The following is a 19,194-nucleotide window of genomic DNA, read 5'->3' on the forward strand; positions in this document are numbered from 1 at the left end:
GATTGAATACAGAAGTAGGGAGATTATGCTTCAGTTATATAGAGCATTAGTGAGACCACATAGATCATAGATCATAGAATTTACAGTGCAGAAGGAGGCCATTCGGCCCATCGAGTCTGCACCGGCTCTTGGAAAGAGCACCCTACCCAAGGTCAACACCTCCACCCTATCACCCATAACCCAGTAACCCCACCCAACACTCAGGGCAATTTTGGACATTAAGGGCAATTTATCATGGCCAATCCACTTAACCCGCACATCTTTGGACTGTGGGAGGAAACCGGAGCACCCGGAGGAAACCCACGCACACACGGGGAGGATGTGCAGACTCCGCACAGACAGTGACCCAAGCCGGAATCGAACCTGGGACCCTGGAGCTGTGAAGCAATTGTGCTATCCACAATGCTACCGTGCTGCCCATCTGGAGTACTGTGTTGCAATAGTGGTCTCCTTATTTAAGTAAGGATGTAAATGTGTGTAAACAGTTCAGAGAGGTTTTACCAGATTAATACCTGGAACGGGCAAGTTGTCTAATGATGAAAGGTTGGACAAGTTAGGCTCCTATCAGTTGCAGATTAAAAGAGTAAGAGACAACTTGATTGAAACATACAAGATCCTGACAGGGTGGATGTGGAGAGACTGCTTCCTCTTGTGGAAGAAGCTAGAACCTGGTGCGGGGGGGGGGGGGTCACTGTTTAAAATAAGGGGCTGCCCATTTAAAGTGGAAGTGTGGTGAAATGTTTTCTCTGAGGGCCATGAGTCTTTGGAACTCTTCATCAAAAGGCAGTGGAAGCAGCGTCTTAGAATATCTTTAAGGCAGAGATGGATAGATTCATGGTGAGCAAAACGGTGATCGGTTATTAGGGGTAGGCGGGATGCAGATTTGAGGATACTATCAGATCAGCCATGATCTTATTAAATGACATGATGTGGAGATGCCGGGGTTGGACTGGGTTGAGCACAGTAAGAAGCCTTACAATACCAGGTTAAAGTCCAACAGGCTTGTTTCGAATCACTAGCTTTCGGAGCACTGCTCCTTGGAAGGAGCAGTGCTCCGAAAGCTAGTGATTCAAAACAAGCCTGTTGACTTATTATTAAATGACGAAACAGGCTCAAGCGGCCTCCTCCTCCTGCTCCTTGTTTGTATGTGGGAGTGGGCAGTAAACTGGGCTTACGGTCGATGGTGAGGCAGGATCACATTGAATGGTGGAACAGGCTTGAGGGACCGCGTGGTCTCCACCTGCTCCTGTTTCTTCTGGTCTTCATTCTCGCTGTGCCCTAAGGATTATTGGGCCCAAAGTTCAATTTTAATCAGTGGTGTAACAAATTCTCATGATTTTTCTCCTCTCTCCCATGATAAGCCAAGCAGAGTCTTTACTACTTTATTATTTTTAAGCACCTATGTTTTGACCTCAAGCCTATGTGATTACTTTAAGTAGGTCATTGCTCAAAGTGATAGGAGTTGACAACAAATCAATATTTTTCATGGTACATTTGGAGATGTTGTTGTGATAATCCTGATCGCAAAGTTCATTAAAGTCTGAAATTCACCTTGATTTTCTGTCTGTTTCTGTCCTTCACTCCTTTTCAAGCCTGTTACTGTCGTTCACTCCTTTTCAAGCCTGTTACCGCTTGAATTCCTGCAAGTGAAGAAAACAAAATATAGACTCATACTGGAGTGTCCAGTTTGCATTCAAGTGAAAATTATTGTTTACCCGCAGGCTGTGTAAATGTTGTTGGTTCAGGTTTAAATTGTTCCTTTGACAGGCTGCCTAGCACTGCAGATGCAGATTTTTTTTAAAAATTTTTATTAAATATTTTATTGAAAATTTTTGGTCAACCAACACAGTACAGTGTGCATCCTTTACACAATATTATAACAACACAAATAACAATGACCTATTTTATAAACAAAAAATGAATAAATAATAATAAATAACAAAAATGAAAACTAGCCCTAATTGGCAACTGCCTTGTCACAAGTAACACTCTCCAAAAATATAATTTAACAGTCCAATATATAATTATCTGTAGCAACGACCTATACATACTATACAGTATATATTAACAACCGTGAGAGTCCTTCTGGTTCCTCCCCCGCCCCCCCCCCCCCCGATCCTGGGCTGCTGCTGCTGCCTTCTTTTTCCCATTCCGTCTATCTTTCTGCGAGGTATTCGACGAACGGTTGCCACCGCCTGGTGAACCCTTGAGCCGACCCCCTTAGGACGAACTTAATCCGCTCTAGCTTTATAAACCCCGCCATGTCATTTATCCAGGTCTCCACCCCCGGGGGCTTGGCTTCTTTCCACATTAGCAATATCCTGCGCCGGGCTACTAGGGACGCAAAGGCCAAAACATCGGCCTCTCTCGCCTCCTGCACTCCCGGCTCTTGTGCAACCCCAAATATAGCCAACCCCCAGCTTGGTTCGACCCGGACTCCTACTACTTTCGAAAGCACCTTTGTCACCCCCATCCAAAACCCCTGTAGTGCCGGGCATGACCAGAACATATGGGTATGATTCGCTGGGCTTCTCGAGCACCTCGCACACCTATCCTCCACCCCAAAAAATTTACTGAGCCGTGCTCCAGTCATATGTGCCCTGTGTAATACCTTAAACTGAATCAGGCTTAGCCTGGCACACGAGGACGACGAGTTTACCCTGCTTAGGGCATCTGCCCACAGCCCCTCCTCGATCTCCTCCCCCAGCTCTTCTTCCCATTTCCCTTTTAGTTCATCTACCATAGTCTCCCCTTCGTCCCTCATTTCCCTATATATATCTGACACCTTACCATCCCCCACCCATGTCTTTGAGATCACTCTGTCCTGCACCTCTTGTGTCGGGAGCTGCGGGAATTCCCTCACCTGTTGCCTCGCAAAAGCCCTCAGTTGCATATACCTGAATGCATTCCCTTGGGGCAACCCATATTTCTCGGTCAGCGCTCCTAGACTCGTGAACTTCCCATCCACAAACAGATCTTTCAGTTGCGTTATTCCTGCTCTTTGCCACATTCCATATCCCCCATCCATTCCCCCCGGGGCAAACCTATGGTTGTTTCTTATCGGGGACCCCCCCCCCCAAGGCTCCAGCCTTTCCCCTATGCCGTCTCCACTGTCCCCAAATCTTCAGTGTAGCCACCACCACCGGGCTTGTGGTGTAGTTCCTCGGTGAGAACGGCAATGGGGCTGTCACCATAGCCTGTAGGCTAGTCCCCCTACAGGACGCCCTCTCTAACCTCTTCCACGCCGCTCCCTCCTCCTCTCCCATCCACTTACTCACCATTGAAATATTAGCGGCCCAATAATACTCACTTAGGCTCGGTAGTGCCAGCCCCCTCCTATCCCTGCTACGCTGTAAGAATCCCTTCCTCACTCTCGGGGTCTTCCCGGCCCACACAAAACCCATGATGCTCTTTTCAATCCTTTTAAAAAAAGCCTTCGTGATCACCACCGGGAGGCACTGAAACACAAAGAGGAATCTCGGGAGGACCACCATCTTAACCGCCTGCACCCTCCCTGCCATTGACAGGGATACCATATCCCATCTCTTGAAATCCTCCTCCATCTGTTCCACCAACCGCGTTAAATTTAACCTATGCAATGTGCCCCAATTCTTAGCTATCTGGATCCCCAGGTAACGAAAGTCCCTTGTTACCTTCCTCAACGGTAGGTCCTCTATTTCTCTACTCTGCTCCCCTGGATGCACCACAAACAACTCACTTTTCCCCATGTTCAATTTATACCCTGAAAAATCCCCAAGTATCCGCATTATTTCTGGCATCCCCTCCGCCGGGTCCGCCACGTATAGTAGCAAATCGTCCGCATACAAAGATACCCGGTGCTCTTCTCCTCCCCTAAGTACTCCCCTCCACTTCTTGGAACCCCTCAACGCTATCGCCAGGGGCTCAATCGCCAGTGCAAACAATAATGGGGACAGAGGGCATCCCTGCCTTGTCCCTCTATGGAGCCGAAAATATGCAGATCCCCGTCCATTCGTGACCACGCTCGCCACTGGGGCCCGATACAACAGCTGCACCCATCTAACATACCCCTCTCCAAAACCAAATCTCCTCAACACCTCCCACAAATAATCCCACTCCACTCTATCAAATGCTTTCTCGGCATCCATCGCCACTACTATCTTCGTTTCTCCCTCTGGTGGGGCCATCATCATTACCCCTAACAACCTCCGTATATTTGTGTTCAGCTGTCTCCCCTTCACAAACCCAGTTTGGTCCTCGTGGACCACCCCCGGGACACATTCCTCTATTCTCATTGCCATTACCTTGGCCAGGACCTTGGCATCTACATTTTGGAGGGAAATAGGTCTATAGGACCCGCATTGTAGCGGGTCCTTTTCCTTCTTTAAGAGAAGCGATATCGTTGCTTCAGACATAGTCGGGGCAGTTGTCCCCTTTCCTTTGCCTTATTAAAGGTCCTCGTCAGTACCGGGGCGAGCAAGTCCACATATTTTCTATAGAATTCGACTGGGAATCCATCCGGTCCCGGGGCCTTTCCCGCCTGCATGCTCCTAATTCCTTTCACCACTTCTTCTACCTCGATCTGTGCTCCCAGTCCCACCCTTTCCTGCTCTTCCACCTTGGGAAATTCCAGCCGATCCAAGAAGCCCATCATTCTCTCCCTCCCATCCGGGGGTTGAGCTTCATATAATTTTTTATAAAATGTCTTGAACACTCCATTCACTCTCTCCGCTCCCTGCTCCATCTCTCCTTCCTCATCCCTCACTCCCCTATTTCCCTCGCTGCTCCCCTTTTCCTCAATTGGTGTGCCAGCAACCTGCTCGCCTTCTCCCCATATTCGTACTGTACACCCTGTGCCTTCCTCCATTGTGCCTCTGCAGTGCCTGTAGTCAGCAAGTCAAATTCTACATGTAGCCTTTGCCTTTCCCTGTACCGTCCCTCCTCCGGTGCTTCCGCATATTGTCTGTCCACCCTCAAAAGTTCTTGCAGCAACCGCTCCCGTTTCTTACTCTCCTGCTTCCCTTTATGTGCCCTTATTGATATCAGCTCCCCTCTAACCACCGCCTTCAACGCCTCCCAGACCACTCCCACCTGGACCTCCTCATTATCATTGAGTTCCAAGTACTTTTCAATGCACCCCCTCACCCTTAGACACCCCCCCTCATCTGCCATTAGTCCCATGTCCATTCTCCAGGGTGGGCGCCCTCCTGTTTCCTCCCCTATCTCCAAGTCCACCCAGTGTGGAGCGTGATCCGAAATGGCTATAGCCGTATACTCCGTTCCCCTCACCTTCGGGATCAATGCCCTACCCAGCACAAAAAAGTCTATTCGCGAGTAGACTTTATGGACATAGAAGAAAAACGAGAACTCCTTACTCCTAGGTCTGCTAAATCTCCACACGGGTCTACACCTCCCATCTGCTCCATAAAATCTTTAAGTACCTTGGCTGCTGCCGGCCTCCTTCCAGTCCTGGACTTCGACCTATCCAGCCCTGGTTCCAACACCGTATTAAAATCTCCCCCCATTATCAGCTTTCCCATCTCTAGGTCCGGAATGCGTCCTAGCATCCGCCTCATAAAATTGGCATCATCCCAGTTCGGGGCATATACGTTTACCAAAACCACCGTCTCCCCCTGTAGTTTGCCACTCACCATCACGTATCTGCCCCCGTTATCCGCCACTATAGTCTTTGCCTCGAACATTACCCGCTTCCCCACTAATATAGCCACCCCCCTGTTTTTCGCATCTAGCCCCGAATGGAACACCTGCCCCACCCATCCTTTGCGTAGCCTAACCTGGTCTATCAGTTTCAGGTGCGTTTCCTGTAACATAACCACATCTGCCTTAAGTTTCTTAAGGTGTGCGAGTACCCGTGCCCTCTTTATCGGCCCGTTCAGCCCTCTCACGTTCCACGTGATCAGCCGAGTTGGGGGGCTTCCTACCCCCCCCCCCCCCCCCCCTTGTCGATTAGCCATCACCTTTTTCCAGCTCCTCACCCGGTTCCCACGCAGCTGTATCTCCCCCAGGCGGTGCCCCCCCGCCCATCCTCTCCCATACCAGCTCCCCCCTCTCCCCAGCAGCAGCAACCCAGTAATTCCCCCCTCCCACCCCCCCCCCCCCGCTAGATCCCCCGCTAGCGTAATTACTCCCCCCATGTTGCTCCCAGAAGTCAGCAAACTCTGGCTGACCTCGGCTTCCCCCCGTGACCTCGGCTCGCACCGTGCGACGCCCCCTCCTTCCTGCTTCTCTATTCCCGCCATGATTATCATAGCGCGGGAACCAAGCCTGCGCTTCTCCCAATGGCCAACGCCCCATCTCCTCCACCTCCCCTCCTCCCCCCATCACCACCTGTGGGAGAGAGAAAAGTTACCACATCGCAGGATTAGTACATAAAACCCCTCTTTGCCCCCCACATTCGCCCCACCACTTTGTTCGAACATTCTTTTTAATAACCCGCTCATTCCAGTTTTTCTTCCACAATAAAAGTCCACGCTTCATCCGCCGTCTCAAAGTAGTGGTGCCTCCCTCGATATGTGACCCACAGTCTTGCCGGTTTCAGCATTCCAAATTTTATCTTCTTTTTATGAAGCACCGCCTTGGCCCGATTAAAGCTCGCCCTCCTTCTCGCCACCTCCGCACTCCAGTCTTGATAAACGCGGATCACCGCGTTCTCCCATTTACTGCTCCGAGTTTTCTTCGCCCATCTAAGGACCATTTCTCTATCCTTAAAACGGAGGAATCTCACCACTATGGCTCTCGGTCCTCGCGCCATCACTCGGTATGCTCCCTCCACCTCCAACGGACCCGCCAGGGCCTCCGCTCCCATTAACGAGTGCAGCATCGTGCTCACATATGCCCCGACGTCCGCTCCCTCCACACCTTCAGGAAGACGAAGAATCCTCAGGTTGTTCCTCCTTGCGTTGTTTTCCAGTGCCTCCAACCTTTCCACACATCGTTTCTGATGTGCCTCCTGCGTCTCCGTCTTCACCACCAGGCCCTGTATATCGTCCTCATTCTCGGCTGCCTTTGCCTTCACGACCCGAAGCTCCCGCTCCTGGGTCTTTTGTTCCTCCTTTAGCCCTTCGATCGCCTGTAGTATCGGGGCCAACAGCTCTTTCTTCATTTCCTTTTTGATCTCTTCCACACAGCATTTCAAGAACTCTTGTTGTTCAGGGCCCCATGTTAAACTGCCACCTTCCGACGCCATCTTGGTTTTTGCTTGCCTTCCTTGCCGCTGTTCTAAAGGATCCACTGCAATCTGGCCACTCTCTCCTCCTTTTTCCATCCGTATCCAGGGGGGATTCCCTTCTGGATTACAGCACAGTGTTTTTAGCCGTCAAAATTGCCGTTGGGGCTCCTATCAAGAGCCCAAAAGTCCGTTTCACAGGGAGCTGCCGAAACGTGCGACTCAGCTGGTCATCGCCGCACCCGGAAGTCCCCTGCAGATGCAGATTTAAGTGGAATTGTGAGCTGGGAAGGCCAAAAGATTCCCTGACTTCTACGGAAATGTTTTAATACTTCAAACTAAAAGAACCCCCAGTAAGAATTTTCATTTATCAACGCGCCATCCGTGGGCCACTCCAGGCTGCCACTGTTACTATGCCCATGTTTCTTCTTGAGTTTCTAAGTGTAGTTTCTGGGCTAGTTTGCAGTGGTTGAACTGGTAAGATGGCACTCTATCATTGCAGGTCAGATTTTGTGGAGAGGCTCCGTACCAGACTGCAACTTCCCAGAACTGCATTAACAATTAAAGTTTGGGGAGAAGGGCCTTCCTAGCGAACTGGAATGGCCACAGTTGCATCTGAGGTTGCCGGTCCTCCAGAGAGGTTATCAGGAGATACGCTGGTCAAGATCTAGGACCTGGTGTATCCGTTGACAAGAGATGAAGCTGGTGGACTTGTTATTGACCGTGACTTGGGTTCAGCACAAGTGCCAACTGCTCCTGATGCTGGTTGAGGCACATTGGGTGGGATTCTCCAATCCCGTGGCAGGGTGTCCATGCCGTTGTAAATGCAGTCGCGTTTTACGACTGCGTGAACGGGCTGCTCTTAGGACTAATTCTGGCGGCTCCAGCTGCCGATCCTGGCGCGAACGGTGCTCCGCGGGATGTGCGCATGCGCAGTTGCGCCGCCACCAACGAGGACATGCGCAGTGGCGCTGGCGCCAACACGCGCATGCGCAGTGGCCTCCTTCAACGTGCCAGCCCCGACGCAACATGGCGCAGGACTACAGGGGCCGGCGTGTAGGAAAGGAGGCCCCCAGCCAGAGAGGCCGGCCCGCCGATCGGTGGGCCCCGATCGTGGGCCAGGCCACATCGGAGGCCCCCCATTGGGGTCGGACCCCCTGGCCCTTCCACGCCGCGGTCCCGCCAGGACCAGAGCAAGGTGGAATGGCGCCGGCGGGACTCAGCTCTTTTCTTACGGCAGCTCGGCCCATCTGGGCCGGAGAATCGGCCGGCCGCGTAGAGCGGCCCGCGACCGGTGCCGCGCCAACCACACCGGCGCCAATGGCGCTGATTCTCTGCTCTGCGGAGAATCGCGTGTCGGGGTGGTGTGGCCTGTTCACGGGGATTCTCCGGTCCGGCCCAGGACTGCGAGAATCCCGCCCATTATTTTCATGGACGTTCACTGGAGCTGCACTTCTCCACTTGTCTGATACCATTCAGCCCCATTGCTAGGTTGCACTAGCAACCCCTTGCAATCGGGACTGAATATTCTGTCTTTTGCATGAATGTTGCTTTGACCTCTCTGAAGATGGACTGAGTTTCCCAGCAGATGAAGTGAAGCTTGCTAGGTTGCCTTATTTCATAGTCAGTTAATCAGACAGAGCAACAGTTCTGATCATATTCGCTTAAGTCAACTTCCGAAGAAAGATAAACACCTGTCACATTGCCTCGTATTATTAAGCTGACTTCCTTGATTTATACAAGATTTCTCCCAACTTCTCCTTGAGAACTGCTGATTTTCTGAGCTTGCTGCTTTACAGTAAACAGAAGGGGGTTGTTTGTTCGCCACTAACCCCACCCTCACAGGAAAGTTGGGGTTTGGTACCAGATCCTGGCCTTGTGGTCAGAGGAGCTGCAAATTCCCTTTCAAACGCACTTCATTTAATGTTCAGCAGGAACTTCACAGCATCGCCGCATAGTGTGACCAGCCCCCGGGCTGTAACTGCCTTGTGGTTTGTGATTATCTTGGGTATTGGACCCTGATAGTGATTTCAACATTGGCTGAGAGGGGTAGCTGTGTCTGCTTTCCTGACAGATGAACAGTAAAGAGAAATTCTAGCTCAGTTCTTTCAAAGTATGACTTTAACCAAAACAAAGGTAAGCAAAGCAAATGTCCCCAGAACAATTAACGTATAAACTGGAGGTAGGTTTCTCAGTGAGTCCCTCCCCGACTCCCCCCTGCAGCTCCATTTGCCCCCCCCCCCCCCCCAAAGCGGCTCCCGCTCTTCTGACTCCCAGCGGCTCCCTCTTCTCATCGCACCCCCCCCCCCCCCCCACCCCCCAAACCCCAATTCACAGCAGTTCCCTCTTCTCCCACCCCCACCCCGGCTCTCCCTGCCTCCGACCCCCAGCGACTGCCTCCCCAGTCTCTGTTATTTGAATGTGGAAATAGTGAATCAATGGGTCTTTTGGACATTTGGAGCGGGGCAACGAGCGGGTGAAACAGCAAGTGGAGCAATGATATGGCTGCCAAGGGCTTAGGAGCAGCATAATAGTAATGATCTTTATTATTGTTGCAAGTAGGCTTACATTAACACTGCAATAAAGTTACTATGAAAATCCCCTAGTTGCCACACTCGGGTACACTGAGGGAGAATTCAGAATGTCCACATTACCTAACAGCATGTCTTTCGAGACTTGTGGGAAGAAACCAGAGCACCCGGAGGAAAGCCATGCAGACATGGGGAGTATGTGCAGACTCCACACAGACAGTGACCCAAGCAGGGAATCGAACCTGGGACCCTGGCGCTGTGAAGCAACAGTGCTAACCACTGTGCTGCCATGCGAGCCTAATAGCATATATTGTGACGTTAATGGATATATCCTCCTTATTGCATCGTAGTTGATGTAACAAAAATATGTTGAATTTAGTACTGTATAACTAAAAAGAGACTCATTTCCATTGCAACTCTCCCGAGTTCAGGATATTCCAAAATACTTTACAGCCAATGAAGTACTTTTTGAAGTGTAGTCCGTGTTGGAATATAGGCAGCCTTTCTAATAGTTCTTATGAATTGGGTTTCAAAACTGAAATACTTGTTTCAGTCACAATTCCTCCTTAATGCCAAGACCAGGAAATGCGGAGTAAGTGAATGAATTTACTATATAGACTTTGTGAATGACACATACCAGCGTCCCAGTTATTCCCAGCCTTCCATACGCCATTCATCCCCTGGAATGGTTTCTTGGGCCTTTGTTGGCTGCTACGTGGAAATTGGCTGAAGAAATGTCTATTAAATGGAATCTGCTTCTATAAATAGGACAGTTTAATGAGTTGACAGAAACACAAATATTTTGATTTATCTGTCAGATCTGACAGCCCACTCCTACTTAACAAGGTTTTAGCGATGAGCTTCTTTACTGCACAATCCCTCTTATAGATCAGCATTAAAAAGTAATCATGACACATGCCTACAATGGGTCTGTTTAGCCTGCCGTCCATACACCTTAATGCCTCCCGAGCTCCTTAATTAAGGATATGCCTTAAGTTTTTGGTTTAATGACTTGTAAAATCTCTAATAGTGGGCAAATAGTTAATCTTTGTGATTAAGGGTGGGAGAAACTGCGAGCTATCTGGCTGAGGTGCAGGGGTAGGATAAAATCAAGTTGATCTAAAAGAAATGGAGAAAATAAATCCTTATTAGTAAGCTTGTGAAAGAAGATAGAGAGTGGAATCAATATCACACAGAGAAGGACAAACAAGGATGATTGAGCAATTGGAATTTTTTCTCGGGCAGGTTTCCGCGTATAGTGTCAATCACAGGCAGGAGATTGCGTATTGATATAGAAGGTGAGGCTTTTTATATTGGATGGTACTTTAAGAGAAGAATACCACATTTACATGGAGCTGCTTTTAAGTTGACTACGTGATTGGGCATTGCATTACTGCTTTCACTTGACGACTACATAAGTGCAAATCCATTCAATTAAACTTAAAAGATTTTAAAAAATAGGTAAAGAAGCCTAAAAAAAAGAAAACAAATCCTGAAACATTCCTTGTCTTACTGGCTTTCTGAGATTCATCTTTTCCCCTGCCTACTTTTGGCCTTTCCTTCTTCCGTGTCTTGTATCCCAGACGCAGAGAAGGCTCAACGACTGAGCATCATAGAGTCTACAGTGCAGATGGAGGCCTCTCGGCCCATCGAGTCTGCACCAGCTCTTGGAAAGAGCACCGTACTTAAGCCCACGCCTCCACCCTATCCCCATAACCCAGTAGCCCCACCTAACCTTTTTGGACACTAAGGGCAATTTAGCATGGCAAATACACCTAACCTGTACAGCTTTAGACTATGGGAGGAGACTGGAGCACCGGGAGGAGACCCACGCAGACAGGAGGAGAACATATAGACTCCGCACAGGCAGTGACCCAAACCGGGAATCGAACCTGCAACCCTGGAGCTGTGAAGCAACAGTGCTAACCACTGTGCTACCGTGCCACCGCATGTTCAAGAAAGAAATGTGCAAGGCAGATTTCTGGTTTCCAGGGATATGGGGTGGTTGAGGGGGGGGGGGGGGGGGGGGGGGGGGTGTTAAGAGATAGTAGCTTCATTGCACTGTTAATGTAAGCCTACTTGTGACAATAAAGACTATTATATTATTATCAGCTGTGGTCTGTTCGAATGGCAGAACAGGCTCGAGGGGTCAAATGGTGTACTCTTGCACCCATTTCCTATGCTTCTGTTTTGACCTTGTGTTTCCTCCACATTTGGGCTCAAGTGCACAAGCTACGTGGGTTAAAGGATTTTGTGCAGCTTTACGAATCTTGTCCGGATCCTCACTGAAACCTATTGTACCCAGTTCAACAACCTGTCATTTATTCCTTCAATCAATATCGCCCACAGAACGCATCAAACCAGTAAGGCATGTTAGTGTGAAATGCCGCAGATGCAATTTTGTTTTTCGATAAAACACAGCCATCAATGTTGGCTGGTTGGACCTGGTTGCTGCTAAGGTTTGGGCTTATATGCAGCAGGTGATTACTTTATACCTCCTGCGCATCTGTCTTCAATAGTAGGGGGAGATGACTGATTAAATCCTATGTGCAACACTTTAAATATGTTTGCAAACAGAGCAGCAAGGAAAGGAAAACACGGTGAAAAGAGTATCTGATGTGGTCAGGGGCACATCCAGGTGCATCAGGTGAAGTGGAAAATAATCAATGAGAATAGAACGGGACCCAAAATCATGAAGAAACGCTTTAGGAAAATGAGGTTTTTTCCGGACTAAACAAAATGGACCAATTATTTGTAATTTTTTCTTTAATAGTGTAGTCACAGGCAAGAAGAGATTCACCCCGGAAGATGGAATATTGAAGCAGAATGCAGAGGGTGGTTTCTGCTGGCACCTGGTGGGTCGGGATGCCAGTCGCAACCAGACGAACAGTTCTTTTGAGCTGAAATTGTAAAGCTGAAAGAAATATACTATTGTAGGTTTGGAATTTCTTTGGGACATGATTATTTCTGCTGATTTCTGCCCGTTTTGATTTCGGCTGCTTCCTAACGAGATCAGGTGCAGTGTTTTCCAACATTGGCAGAAAGGGTTCAGCTTCAGTGCAATTCTAGGTTGTGCCATGCAGGAAACTCCAGTCCTATGTATTTTTCTGCCTTTTTTTCTGGACTTTCTACTGCTTTTCCCTCTTTTAGAAAATATATATATATTTCTATCTTCCTCTTAACCTACTTCTAGCTGATTCCCACATCGGCTGAAATGGTGGCTGAGGCAGTAACATCTGCACCTGCAGCTGGGAAACTCGGCCACGATAATCGAGAAGTATTTCCCACATTACTGGAATGTTTTCCCTTCCTCATTACTGTTTGTTCTTTTGCCACTGGCATCCTGACTCACCAGGTGCCAGCAGAAACCACCCTATGCATTCTCCTTCAACGCTACATCTTCCAGGGTGAATCTCCGCTTGTTTGTGACGTACAGTGTTAAAGATAAAGCATTACAAATAATTGGTCCCTTTTGTTTAGTCTGGGGAAAAAAATTGTTAGTATTTCACACGACGTACTTCTAAAGACATCCTGTGGTCTGTCTTTGTTAAAGGAATATCAGACAGGTTGCTGAAGTGGTAGCTTTCAGTGCAGAACCGGATAATTTTCGGAAAGCTGCATTAAAATTGGGGTGGAATTTATCAGAAATTTGTCATAATTGTGTGCTGTTAAATTCTGCCATGCAATGCTTGTTTTATATTTCTTCCCGATATTTGGTGAGTTTGAGGTATCCCCATGTCTGTACAATATCATTGTTGACGTACAATGTTAGATGGCACAGTTGTTAGCACTGCTGCCTCACAGCGCCAGGGACCGGGGTCCAATTCCAGCCTTGGGTGGCTGTCTGTGTGGAGTTTGTACGTTCTCCCCGTGTCTGCATGGATTTCTTCCGGGTGCTCCGGAGTCCTCCCGCAGTCCAAAGATGTGCGCGTTAGGTGGATTGGCCATGATAAGTTGTCCCTCAGTGTCCAGGGATGTACAGTTCAGGTTTGGGGGTTACGGGATAGGACCAGGTGGGGGTGGATATGGGTGGGGTACTCATTCGGAGGGTCGGTTCGACCCAATGGGCCGGATGGCCTGCTTCTGCACTGTGGGGAAATCTATGTTTCTGTCAACACACTAAAAAAGTAAAAAAACTGCTTTATGGAGTGTGTGCTGACTTACACATCTCACTGTACCCTGCACCCAAGTGGAACAGAGGCTTTGTTTAAAAATGAGAATGGAGCTTTGCTGAGCCACTCCTGTGCGATTTGTATTCGTGAGGGGAGGATGGTGTATGCTCTGAGTACTCTGAACGAAAGAAGGACGTCAAAATTTTAAAATGAAAGAAGTTTAACAAATGTTCTCATTGCCAAAGTCTTCTGTCTGCCTGTGGGCCCTGTGAGACTTGATGGTGGCATTCCATTCACTGAATCATTTGGTTGACTGAATGACAGTAAACATGCAGCCAGCAGAGGGAACACTTACACCTCCTCACAAGCACAGCTTTTACAGTGCCTGTTGCCATCAATTCTGGAATTCATTGCCATGCTTAGCTATTTGACAATCCTGCTGCTCAAATCAACAATGTTTTGAGGGCTAAGATGTGCCATGCCTTATGTATTATACTGCACCAGGATTTCACGATATGATGGGAAGTTTAAGCATCAAATAAGCAGGGGTTACCAGTCGACATCAATACTCCATAATGTACATCGCTCACTTTTCTGTACTAACTACTGTCAAATTTAATTATTGTTTTTCATCAGGAAAATGTGGACTGCCCTGACACCTTGAAAGCTTTTTTACTTATCTATTGATATAATACTGAGCTCTACAACAGAACTGGATCAATACATTTTTTCTTCTAAATATTATTCTTTGTAAATAATTTGGAAACTGCGGAATCTTATGAATATGTTGGCTCGGTTGGTCATATGCCCATGTTTGGGTATACAACCTAATTTAAAAAAAAAGATGAACCCTGCCTTCCATCAAATCTATTAAGTGGTCGAACTTTTATTGCAAAGGAATAATTGCATCTAATCTACAGAAATGGGTGTACTGGAAGCCTAGTGTGTAGAAATGACCTATGAAACGTTGCACACACACAACAGAAAATATTGTCCATCAGAAAAATAGTCTTATCTGTGTGGAAATTTAGACTTGGAAATACAGGTGAAGTTTTTGGTATCTTTATTATTGACACAAGTAGGCTTACATTAACACTGCACTGAAGTTACTGTGACAATCCCCTAGTCGCCACATTCCGGCGCCTGTTCGGGTACACGGAGGGAGAATTCAGAATGGCCAAACTACCTAACAGCACGTCTTTCGGGACTTGTCTGAGGAAACCAGAGCACCTGGAGGAAACCCACACAGACACTGGGAGAGCGTGCAGACTCCGCACAGGCAGTGACCCAAGCCGGGAATCGAACCTGGGACCCTGGAGCTGTGAAGCAACAATGCTAACCACTATGCTACTGTGCCGCCCATCACACCACTTTGTACTGTGGTATACAAAGTGGTCAATGCAATCGTTCAAGGTGTATGGAGAAGTATTTTAAAAGTTTGAATGGAACTTCCTGAGCTAATGTTGGGCAGTTCTTTGCCTGAAATAATAGGAATAGTGTATTCTATCAGGAAGAGACGGACAGAAGATAGTTCATTGCCACAGTTAAGGCAGTGTCTTAGGACCAGGACCTCCGTAATTGTCAGTTCTTGGTAACTGTTTGGTTCCAAAATGCAGAATTAATCGTTTTAATAACTAATGTTTATGCGCGAGTACTCTTTGAAAACATGGTGAATTTTAACAAATAGCAAGTATTAATGCAACCTGCCATTCAAGTTGAATGTTTTGGAAAGATTTGCTTGAATGGGGCAAGGTTGATTCTGATGTTTTGCCACTGGACATTCACATTTAGTAACAATTAAGTTCATCTGTGTTTAAGCTTAAAAGGTGCAGTAAACTGGAGGGCCTAATATTTAAACACTGTTTCATTAGTCCAATGATGTGAAAGGCTAAAAGGAAAGAAGGGGAAATTAATTTATTCTGTTGTTTTATAAGGGACAGCTGCATCTGGCATTATTACCTGTTTGTGTACAGCATTCTATTTGTTAATGCAGATGTAACGCAACAAGATGCTCGATCTGTTTATGTAGTAAAAACATAAATTCACAGATCTATGTTTACAGAAGTGGTTTCAACATTTTGTGTGAATCCAGTTGTTGACCGGAATTGTGCCATTCGCTGTCTAAGCTAGCTGTGTGTGCGTTCTAAGTCACCGGAAAGCTGAGTGCGAGACGGGGCTTTGCTGTGCTGCCAACCAGCTGCGTCCCAGTTTCCCGTCGTCAAATCCAGCTGCTATCTTTGCAGAGGTGTCACCGCTGATTTACCCTCGTGTTTGACCTTAAAGCTCGTTTTGAGCCCATTTGACGTGCCGATGGGGAAGGGGAAAGCCATGCTTTACGTGGATTCGATATCTTGCAAAATGATTTGAAGGAAGGGGAGGGGGTTGACAACTGTGAAGCATTTTTTGATTTCCAGCTGGCTAGTGTATGTGCGAGCGAGCAGTGCTGGAGCCCACTTGCTGCTACGCACAGCAGCATTCATGATCTCCTGAAGTTACTGGAGTGAATAACTCAAAACAGTCAGCTGACTTTCAGTCTCCAATCGGAATTGCTGTGATGTAAGTGTTTAGCAGCTGCAAGGATTAGAATTAGCATGGTGAGGTCTGTGGCACTGCAGCATGGCCAGACAGTGGAAGAAATGAGAAAAAAGCGAAGGGTAACATGGATGAGTCCAGCATTCTCCGGCGTCGAGGGCTTCAGGTAAGCAGAGGCTTTTTCTTCTTGAGGCGAGACACATTTGCACTGTCGGAATTATCAATAATCTTTTGTTGCATTCCTTTAGGATGTTTAAGAAAAATGTTGTAACGTAGAAACATTTGTGTCTCAATTTAGTATGTAGAGTTCTGGAAAAGGTGGTCCTTTAAACAAAATTTTACTCTTAAGTGGTGTCATAGGAAAAAAGCAGGCTGATATCTTGCAGGTACACTCAATTGAATTAGTTACAGACAGTTGTATTGCATTATTTGAAAGGCAGGGGAAGAGGTGCTCTGCTTAAACTACTCGCACTACTCTTTGGACATACGATAGCTTTTAGTAAAGTTTTTGCAGAGGCCGAAGAGTGAAAATGACCAATTCATTCTTGTGGTAAATATGAACTCTCCTCTTTAAATCTAATTTTTACATTCCTGTTATAACATCAGAGTTCACTTTTACTATGCACTCTCATTGTGATTTAGAAAGTAACACATTGATAACATTTGAAGCAGAGATGATCCTTTAACTGGCTCTTTGTGTTGTATTATCACGGATTTCAATTGCTCTCCATTTTCACTCGGTGCAGGTTGTGAGTTGAATGTTTGACATTTTTGAATCTTAAATTAAGGACGCTTCCCTGTTGATACGTACGGTCCATCAGTCAGGCATGCAACAACAGAAAACAGTTCTATATTTTCATTCATGAGTCTAATGCTTCTTTGCTTTGCCAATCTTTTGCCATCCTCTCCCCCGCCCCCACTCCAAAAGGTGCCGAGGTTTTTTGGGTTACGGTTTCACAGATAGCCTTCCTGCAGTTTGCCTAAGCAGCAATTCATTTTGGAGAGTCTACACAGTGAGTAACGTCATGACCATGGGAAGCCATCACCGCCCAAGTTTGATCTTGTGCTAACTTTATGTTTGGACTCCTGGGCTTGCCTGTTGGTGACCAGGTGTTGGAATCCAGGCTGATTTAACACGCGCCATCTCTCTTTGCTGCCTGTGCTGACATTCAATTAGCTCACCAGAAGCTGGTAATTACATCGGGTATCTCGCTGACCTGTGTGACTAAGAATCTTCCTACCTTAAAATAAGGGGAACTTGCGGTTTTATTCCTGTCCATTCACTTGCATTGTCAAGTACCAACCTAGTCAGCCTAGCTGAGATGGATTTATCCAAGCAGGTGTACGGCTGTAAATATTCTGATTCGTAGAATTTTTTTTTCATAGAATTTACAGTGCAGAAGGAGGCCATTCGGCCCATCGTGTCTGCACCGGCTCTTGGAAAGAGCACCCTACCCAAGGTCAACACCTCCACCCTATCCCCATAACCCAATAACCCCACCCAACACTAAGGGCAATCTTGTTCACTAAGGGCAATTTAGCATGGCCAATCCACCTAACCCGCACATCTTTGGACTGTGGGAGGAAACCGTAGCACTCGGAGGAAACCCACGCACACACTGGGAGGATAATTATGGAATATTACGTACTTTAAATCAAATACAGTTTCAACTGGGATCAGTTTTGGTGATATTTCACATCTTTGCAATTCAGAATGAAGTCGAGAAACACTTATGGTGTATAGAAATGCTGTTGCCCTTCAGTCTGAGCCCAGAATTGCCAGACCCAATTTGATTTTTAAAATAGATCGCATCTGATGATCCAATTTTAATAGCAAAGTTTATTTAAATGATTGCTGTGAAATGTACAGTATGCGGGACACTGCAGGTTGAATGTGTCCAACGGGAAACTTTTTGTATTGTTTTACATAGAGGGAGTGCCTACTTTCTAAGGAAGTGACCCCAAGAGTGGAAATCGGGCAAAAGATCTACATAACATACAGTTGTCATGGAATCGCTGCCTGCCACTTGTACGCTTGTAGAGATGGCACTTTACACGAGAGTTCTAAACCATTCATGCAGATGTGTTCGTCACAGAACAAGCCAAATGAACACCAGCTCTTTGATCATCATCGCAGCTTTGAGTTTTAAAGATTGTTCTGTGGCGGATGTACAGATTATCTATATAATATATATATATATATATATATATAGGTCCTGATACGGGGATTAAAAATATACAAGCGTATAACGCATATCGGCTGGGAACCAATTCCCATCTTTTACCTCGTGCGTAAATTAGCAGAAAATTTGTGTTCCGGGTATTATGCACTTTGCATCTTCTGAATTCCTTTTAGTTAAGATTTGTACGAGGCCAGCATGAGAAAATACTATGTTAGCAATCCCGGGGCTTGACTGATGAAGGAAGGCATTCCAACAATCTACAGGTGTGGTTTTGTCCTCTCGCCCCTACCCTCAGCCAAGTCCAGAGGCATTGGCGATAAAATATTTATAGCTATTAACAGTAGAGGTTTGCTTTGGGCCGTCCTAGTTACTGGGAAATTGCTTCTGCCTGAGCTGCTACTCTTGCGCCCCCAAGTCCACGCAAAGGACAATTTCACAAGTCAAACATGTGGAGAATTGGTAGTGACAACATTCACATGCATGCGGTAGAGGAGTGATTATCTTGTCGGGCAGATTAAGCAGCTTTTGTGTGTCATTTAGTGACGCTAACTGATCCGTAGGTCTGGAATTCTCTGGTAATCTTAATAAAATAATTGAGCTTGATGGGTGATTCAAAGAGGAAAAAGGCACTCTGTGCATCAGCAAAGATATGTAAAATCAGCCGTTCATGT

The 19,194-nt window shown here is 47.0% G+C and overlaps 1 protein-coding gene across 11 annotated transcripts in view; it reads left to right on the top strand.

Moving 5' to 3' along the window:
• LOC140429216 (microtubule-associated serine/threonine-protein kinase 4-like) overlaps positions 1–19,194 on the top strand; it is a 651,560-nt gene that overhangs the window by 212,474 nt on the left and 419,892 nt on the right. Inside the window, exon 1 of one of the 11 annotated variants that reach the window (XM_072515943.1) lies at positions 16,210–16,506. The exons of 8 other annotated variants lie outside the window; for them this stretch is intronic. In XM_072515943.1, the coding sequence (XP_072372044.1) occupies positions 16,468–16,506 (39 nt within the window). In that variant the 5' untranslated portion in view covers positions 16,210–16,467. Of the gene's footprint in view, positions 1–16,209; positions 16,507–19,194 lie in introns of those variants that run through there. 2 more of the 11 variants (XM_072515948.1, XM_072515949.1) reach the window with 2 other exon arrangements.

Source organism: Scyliorhinus torazame, chromosome 9 (assembly GCF_047496885.1).
Source record: "Scyliorhinus torazame isolate Kashiwa2021f chromosome 9, sScyTor2.1, whole genome shotgun sequence".
NCBI classification, from domain to species: domain Eukaryota; kingdom Metazoa; phylum Chordata; class Chondrichthyes; order Carcharhiniformes; family Scyliorhinidae; genus Scyliorhinus; species Scyliorhinus torazame.